The sequence below is a fragment of the Ictalurus punctatus genome, chromosome 26 (assembly GCF_001660625.3).
Source record: "Ictalurus punctatus breed USDA103 chromosome 26, Coco_2.0, whole genome shotgun sequence".
Classification (NCBI taxonomy): Eukaryota; Metazoa; Chordata; class Actinopteri; order Siluriformes; family Ictaluridae; genus Ictalurus; species Ictalurus punctatus.
Genome location: NC_030441.2, coordinates 14936790 through 14944675, shown reverse-complemented (window position 1 = coordinate 14944675; position 7886 = coordinate 14936790). Strand labels below are relative to the sequence as shown.

Below are 7886 nucleotides of genomic sequence, written 5' to 3'. Positions count from 1 at the left end.
AGAGTGAGTAATAGAAAAAAAGAGGAACAGGTAAGGGGTAGTGGTGGGCAGGGCTTAGGTCGTGTTGGGGCGTGGTTAAGAATTATTTTATTCTTTCCAAAATATTCTTATTGAGAAAGAAAACAAACTTCCTGTCACATAGCAACAATACCATTCTCATTTTTTGTTATACTTACATATACACACATACATACATAGTGTAGAAAAGAAAAACAAAATGAAAGAGTACAATCAACAAAACACCCCCACCCAGGCTCATCATGGCTAACCAATATCTATACCTGGTTATGTATATATTGTAAACAACAGGCACAAATATTCAAATAGGAAGTGTCTGTAACTCCATAAAATATTAAATAAAGGGTTGCCATTTATAAAAAATAAATAAATAAATAAATAAGAATAAAAAATAAAAAATTGTCAGTACAACCCTCATCGTATACTTTATTTTCTCGAGTTTTTTTTAAAAAAAAAAGAAAGAAAAAAAAGCCACTGGGAGATGGATGGATATTTAGCAGACTTCCAATGCAATAGTAGGGAACGTCTTGCTATTAGGGATGTGAAAGAAATCGTATCTTTTTGTGCAGAGCTTAATGGAACGGAGGCATCAGGAATACCAAATATAGCAATCAATGGGCAAGGTTTTAAATCTACTCTGAGAATAGTGGACATGATAGTAAAGAAGCCAGTCCAAAAACCATAGAGATCAGGGCAAAAGAAAAACATATGTCCAAGATGACAGGGAGAGCCATGGCATAATAATATAATAATATAATAATATAATAATATAATAATACAACTGATGAGAGGGGAAGAGAAAGGTGGTGGTCAGCGGAGCTTAGATTGTGTTGAGGCGTGCTTACGTCACTCCATATTCCATTGAATTTAAATGTGTATAGCCTAATTATCTGATCTTTTTGTTAACACATTAAAAAAGTTTGAATTCTATCAGATTAGTGTTAGATATTCAGACATTTAGAATAGAAATGTCATTAATGTGGAGTCCATTCTTTTACATTTTAATAGAGATCCCAGAGAGAGAGAGAGAGAGAGAGAGAGAGAGAGAGAGAGAGAGAGAGACCCTAACATCTGTATTTAGTATTAAAATAGCTAGACAATTTGACATAGAAAGTGTTTAAAGCTGGGTCTCTGTTCAGGATTAGTATGTGTATTGCACCTGGTCTCCGGCAGAGAGCAGCAGTGTACAGCAGTCATACTTTCTCCATCCCAGACGATGACTTCACAGCTTTGGCGTCTGATGGCTAAATATAGCAGCATCAAAACTGTACTATATTATAACTGCGTATCACTCAGGTATGCCCTTAAGAAAAACTCAACAGCTACCCTAAATATGCTTGCCCAGCGCAAACACAAACCAACCACGTATAATAGAACAATATTTGAATAATAGTCTAATGATTAATATTAATGATGATGAACATGATCTCATAACATCAACAAAGAATAAAAATGTAGTTAATTTTCCAGTGTAACTACATTTGCTTACAGAATACGTTAGACATTTTTAGATAGGCTATATATATATATATATATATATATATATATATATATATATATATATATATATATATATATATATATAGTTTTACAACTGAAGAATGTATAAATGTCTTTGGATAGTCTGCGGCATCTTTTCATCTAATAAAATGTCTCTGGTGGTGGTGGCGTTGCATGGATGTTCCTCTTGGATCCCACAGAGACAGAGGAGCGATGAGAATTTTTTTTTCTTCCTTACATCAGCACTGCGCCAAAACGGACAGTTCCATCCCGCCTCCCCTGCTCAGGCTTCATAAAGCGACTCAAACGCGCTATCACTTCCAGCAGAAACACTTCGAAAAAGTTAAAGGAGCTTGTTTTTTGGCGTGTTTCCCATTGAGACATCTGCAGCCGGATAGCTGGGTGTGAAGATACAGCCTATAAGCAGGGTGACATCGATTGGGACGGTCCTGCTGCTGCTATAAAAAGGTGGGGGGGACACTCCGCAGCCTGAGTTCCGCTCCTTACATCCTCAAACGCCAAAATGAGTTACGGATCCGATGTCTATTCTTCTTCATCCTACCGGAAGATTTTCGGAGAGTCTCCGCGTTTCTCGACGTCCCCGTCCAGAATGAGTGCCCCCCGAAGCGGCTACCGGTCCGTGTCTATGTCCAGGACCACCAGCTCGAGTCTGGGCTCCTATAAGCGCATCGGGCGCACCGGCTTCCCATCATCGACCTCTCCGATGGGGATGGACACGTTTGACTTCGCGCAGAGCACCGCGCTGAGCAACGAGCTCAAGATAGTTCGCACAAACGAGAAGGAGCAGATGCAGGGCTTGAACGACCGCTTCGCCTCGTTCATCGAGAAAGTGCGCCACGTGGAGCAGCAAAACAAGGCGCTGGAGGTCGAACTTGCGGCGCTGCGTCAGCGTCACGCGGAGCCGTCGCGTCTCTCCGACCTCTACCAACAGGAGATCCGGGAGCTGCGTGCGCAGCTGGAGCAGGTTTGTGCCGAGCGAGAGCGCGCTGCGCTGGAGCGCGACGCCGCAGAAGAGGAGCTGCACAAGGCGCAGGAGCGTTGCGAAGAGGAAGCGCGCCGGCGCGACGAGGCCGAGCGCACGCTGCAGGCTTTCCGCAAGGATGTAGACGACGCGTCTCTGGCGCGACTCGACTTGGAGAGGAAGGTCGAGTCACTGCTGGACGAGATCGGCTTCCTGCGCAAGGTGCACGACGAAGAGGTGGCCGAGCTCACCAGCGTCATCCAGGCGTCGCAGGTGTCCGTGGAGCTCGAGGTGACCAAGCCGGATCTAACCTCCGCTCTCAAGGAGATCCGCACGCAGTACGAGTCGCTCGCCTCTAAAAACCTCCAATCCGCCGAGGAGTGGTACCGCTCCAAGTTCGCCGACCTGAACGAGCAGGCGAGCCGCAGCAACGAGGCGATCCGCGCCAGCCGTGAAGAGGTCAACGAGTTCAGGCGTCAGCTGCAGTCCAGGACCATCGAGATCGAGAGCCTGCGCGGCACCAACGAGTCCCTGGAGCGGCAGCTCCGCGAGATGGAGGAGCGGCACAACCTCGAGGTCGTCGGCCTTCAGGTTAGTTATGACCTGAAACCTTTCTGACTCATTTGTAAGATAAAACGAGCTATCCGTTTCTTGCATAAACAAAAACAACAACAAAAAAAAAACTGTACAAATCTTTAAATCCGCGTTCGTATAGATTTCGAGAGGGAAATTAATAATCACTACAAGGGCGATCCTAATAATCCTCTCCTCTGTCCATGGTCCTGAAAGCAACTAAACCTGTGACAAATGTGTGACTACATTTATTCTCTACATTATTATAATAAAAGTTTTTTATTCTAATAATGTATTCGCAACTTGGAAAATACTTATTTCATTCATATTTTTTTTTGTTTTTAAGTTCTACGTTTAATATTGAAGTATGCACTGTAATTATTTATGTAACGCTGATAAAGGTGGTATCTATTTTAGTATCCACTTCAACAAGTACATTATTTTAAGCCAGTGATCAGTCTTACAGTAATTCTTTTCAGTGATTAATCCTAAAGCACATTACTCCGTAACTATTATGAATTATTCAGTAACTCCACTGAAAATTTGACTATGAGAGTGAAAAATGTATGCCTCGACCTGCTTGTGGGTTCTGGGAGTGTAAGGGGTTAATGTGCCCCACCCAAATTAAAATATCCCTCTCTCTACTGTGTCAAAGGCGTTCGTCTAAGGCAGTGCTTCTGACAATCAAATCTGAATAAATGCGATACAGCCTGAAAATTTTTATTTTTATTTTAGTGCAAATAATTCTTGGTTAAATTTGTCCTCAACCAGGACGCAATTGGTGAGCTGGAGAATGAGCTAAGGACCACTAAGAGCGAGATGGCTCGTCACTTGAGGGAATACCAGGACCTTTTAAATGTCAAGATGGCCTTGGATATTGAGATTGCTGCTTACAGGTAAATAGAGAAACACTTTATATCCTTTTGCATAGGAATATTGATCATTGAGAAATCCCACCTTTGTCTTACATGTTAAATCCCCCTCCCCCTCACACACACACACACATACACACACACACACACACACACACACACACACATTTTTCTATCAACATCCTTACTCTCTCATTACAACTCCTCTCCTTTTTTTTCTTTCGTCATACCTTTCTCAGGAAACTTCTGGAAGGAGAGGAGACCCGCCTAAGCACGGGCATCACCTACTCATTTCCAGGCTCCCAGAGCTACAACTACCAGAGCCGTGTCTATACCAGCTCTACCAAGAGCACCAAGAAGGAGAGAGGAGAGGATGAGGACAAACCGATTGGTGGGTCCGAAAACTCCGTTTCCAAGAAGGCTGAAAAGCATGATTCTGGAGAGGCTGATGTTGCCACTTCGAAGAACTAAGTCTCATCTCCCTCCTTATTGCACCCCCCCCCCCCCCCCCCCCCCCCAGTCTCCTTCACTAGGAATGTCTCAGAGAGGAATCCAGTGTATCCGTGTATCAGCTCTCTCTTTCTCTCTCCACTTATCGAATACAGCACTCTCAGTAACAGGGCGTCTGTCCCCTTAAGATAGACAGCACACTCTTTAGGCACAATCCACTCTTTCTCTCCGCTACTCTTACTTGTTAGCTGATCAGGTCTGCGTTGTTTTGCATAGGTGTTGTCTTAAAAATAAACCCTTAAGTGCACTAACACAGGCTACGCTCATCACATTCCAGAAAGCTTATGTGCATGTGTGTGAACATGCACAATGCATTCAGGACAAAATCCTAATCTGTTCACAAATTTGTCAATAGTCACTATTCATTATACAGAAAAGAAATCAGCACACTACATGGCCATCCCAATTTATTTATTTATCTTGCTGTATGCCAGGGGTATTCAACTCCGATTTGTGAAAATTCCTTGCTTACAAAGGTCTGGTTAAGCAACTAACATAATTGTTCACAACAGTTCTTTAATGCGTTATCTTTTAATGCTTAACCACTTATGATTCGTTCATGGCTAAAAATAAAACACAAATCCACAGTGGTTATGTTTTGTTTCACATTGGTGATTCATGTGACCACTTTTGACTATAGGCACGGATTCTGAACAGATAAGATGCATCTGTTTTGAAAATTCTTCTCTGTCCGGTCATGTTTATAGTCTGTGAAAAGTCTTCCCTTCCCCAAGAAGCTGACTTCAGCTGAACAATGGACATAAATGCATTTGATTGGATGAGCCGCAATAGAGGATATGTTACAGATGGCATGTTGGTTCATGTTTAAAACTAGACGTGGTTCTGCTACAGTAAAATACTTTGATATTGGTCCGCCAGTTGATCACCCCTGCTGTACACCATGGCATTACTCTTACTTGCGGATTCTTTCCGTAGTCTCAGATATTTTGTTACATCTGAAAGTTCAGTCGTTCTACTCTTCCTACCATTAGCTGCGTTTGATTCATGATCTGCATTCACACATGTGTGCATGGTAACAATGCATCCCAGATCACTTTCTCCAAAACCTATTGCCAAAGCACGAAATTCCTCTCCAAGACTAGTCATGGTGCCAATCTGACTCTCCCCTGCTTGAAAATGAATTGAGTGCAAGCAGCAGCTGATATTAATGCATGATGTTTATTCCCTGTTTGCATGTCAAGTGTATGTGTGTATGGGCCATCCAGCAATCCTTAATTACAACGCTGTTCTTTTCTCAAATCATTCATCCTGCAATGTCAATCATGCATTGAATCACAGTATCAGCTAATTAGTGCACAATGCTGCTTGGTATGCGTGATAGTAACACATGATTATTCAGGACACAAATGTATTAGGATGTTACTTAAACTAGGCTTGGGAAAGAAATACAAAATATGGTAAACAATTTAAACAGACTCTCCCGAGTACCATTTGCCCTATCGTCAGGAGATCACAAGTTCAAATCCTGATGATGCCACAGCCATCCTTGGCCTGAAGGCAAGGGAGCAAAATTGGCTGTTCTCTCTAGGTGGATGGGAGGGATGGCATAATCTCTCTCCCCTGTCAATCAAAGTGACACTAGCCAAACATAGGTGCTTGTAAGTTCATGTATGGGGAAGAGAGCAGTAGCCCTTTCCTCAGAGTGTTTTACGCTACCCTGTGACACAGCATGAGCAGCAGTTTGGTGGGTGGAAATTGGCAGGTGACCAAATTGGGGAGAAAAATAGGTGAAAAAAAGGTAATGGTGAAAGTACGAGTCTTGCTTTTGAGTTCGAGGACAAACATATAAAAAAAATTAGCACAAATGTAGCATGGGCTACTGAAAGGCATTATTTAAATGAGAATGTTACATGTATACACGAATGTACCATCATCCATAATCGCCGCATAACAAAAATGCACAACATAACACACACACACAAAAAAAAAAACCCACAAGCCATTCTTAAAAACCTCGCTTTCTATTACAAAAGGAATATAATTTATAAGGAATGGCTCAGCTTAAACCTATACTCTTCAATACAACTTTTCAAATACTGTAAGTCCAGACATAGACTTAGATCAACAACATCGATGCACAAAGCAAAGCTTCCCTTAAGTATCAGTTTGCATTAATTAACTAATAATCAGTACTAGCTTGAATCTTTTCTAACTCTACTTGATCACTGCCAGGTCTTGACACCACTTGCCTCAAGGCACTATAGGCCTGACTTACTGCACTCTTCACTGTGATCAAATCAACTGTACTGCAGCATGTTATAGAGGTTTACTTTTTTCACTGGATAGTCTTTGGAGAAAATGATAAAGGTGATAAATATGGTAGCTTGCATATATGGAATCATCCAAACAGTTCCCCATTAAAAAGTTAAAAAGGTTGTATGAAAGGTTCTGGGAAATATTGAAGTTTGTCCATCCCTTTCCTTTGGGGATCCACTGTCGTGTACTGTAAGTGATTCCTGTGCTGACACACTTCATTTAAGTAATTAAGCATCTGATAATGAGTTGACAAGCTAGAACAAGTGTGTTAGCACAGTGGGGGAAAAAAACAAAAACAAAAATGTGCTATTTATGAGTCTCCAAAACTGCATATCACATTGGAACTTTTGGTCTTAAGTATAAATGAAAACTTCTCTCAAGGCACTTTTCACTTTTAGGTGTCTACGTAAATAATAATATGTGGAAGATGAAATGTTAATATATTTAAACCTTCGCAACTCGCTTCCGATGAAAAAAAAAAAACAACAACAACAAAAAAAAAACACAGCCAACACAAATCCGATGAGCAATCTTTAACAAATACAAAAGGCACAAAAGTCAATGTTACTCAATGCTTTAGGTTATCAAATTGCCTTAAATCACCAGCAGCTTGCTGAAGCTATCAGTGTGTGGGTTTGTGTGTTGTGTCTGCTAAGAATGTGCTCCGTTGATTGTTCTCTCTAGATACTACAATGTTACAATGAATAACTTATAAAATGATGTCCGTAGGAACTGAATGTAGATTATGCACTGTAGTCTTTATCCTTTATCTTACTGCTGTATCACCAATGACCAATAAAGACTTAGCATTATGAAGTCCATATTTCTGTTTGTCTGTGTTGCGTTTCCTTCCCAAAATGTTTATTATGCCCACGTTTTCAATTCCACCAAAAATAACACCAAACGACGCTACATACAAAGAAATTCCGGCTATGGTAGTATTGCTGTATTCAGCCATTAGACAGTAAATTTAAAGCTTTAATAATTAAAAAAAAAAGAAAAAAAAAAGCCTACAATATTACAATCTATTTTAGTTCATTGCCAATATTCTTGCAAATATGTTTTTACACTGGAACTTTGTACCATGTACATTTTTGTATGCAATCGAGGCACTGTCTTTTTGAGTCTGCATAAATGTGCAAACATCATAAAAC

General features: G+C 41.0%; 1 protein-coding gene across 1 annotated transcript; it reads left to right on the top strand.

Moving 5' to 3' along the window:
* Positions 1 to 1644: 1644 nt before the first annotated feature.
* Positions 1645 to 7553, top strand: inab (internexin neuronal intermediate filament protein, alpha b). Its single transcript, XM_017456892.3, has 3 exons — positions 1645 to 3091; positions 3845 to 3969; positions 4185 to 7553. Exons 1-3 carry the CDS (start codon positions 2042 to 2044, stop codon positions 4414 to 4416), a joined length of 1407 nt encoding a protein of 468 aa, XP_017312381.1. The 5' UTR covers positions 1645 to 2041; the 3' UTR covers positions 4417 to 7553.
* Positions 7554 to 7886: the final 333 nt, after the last annotated feature.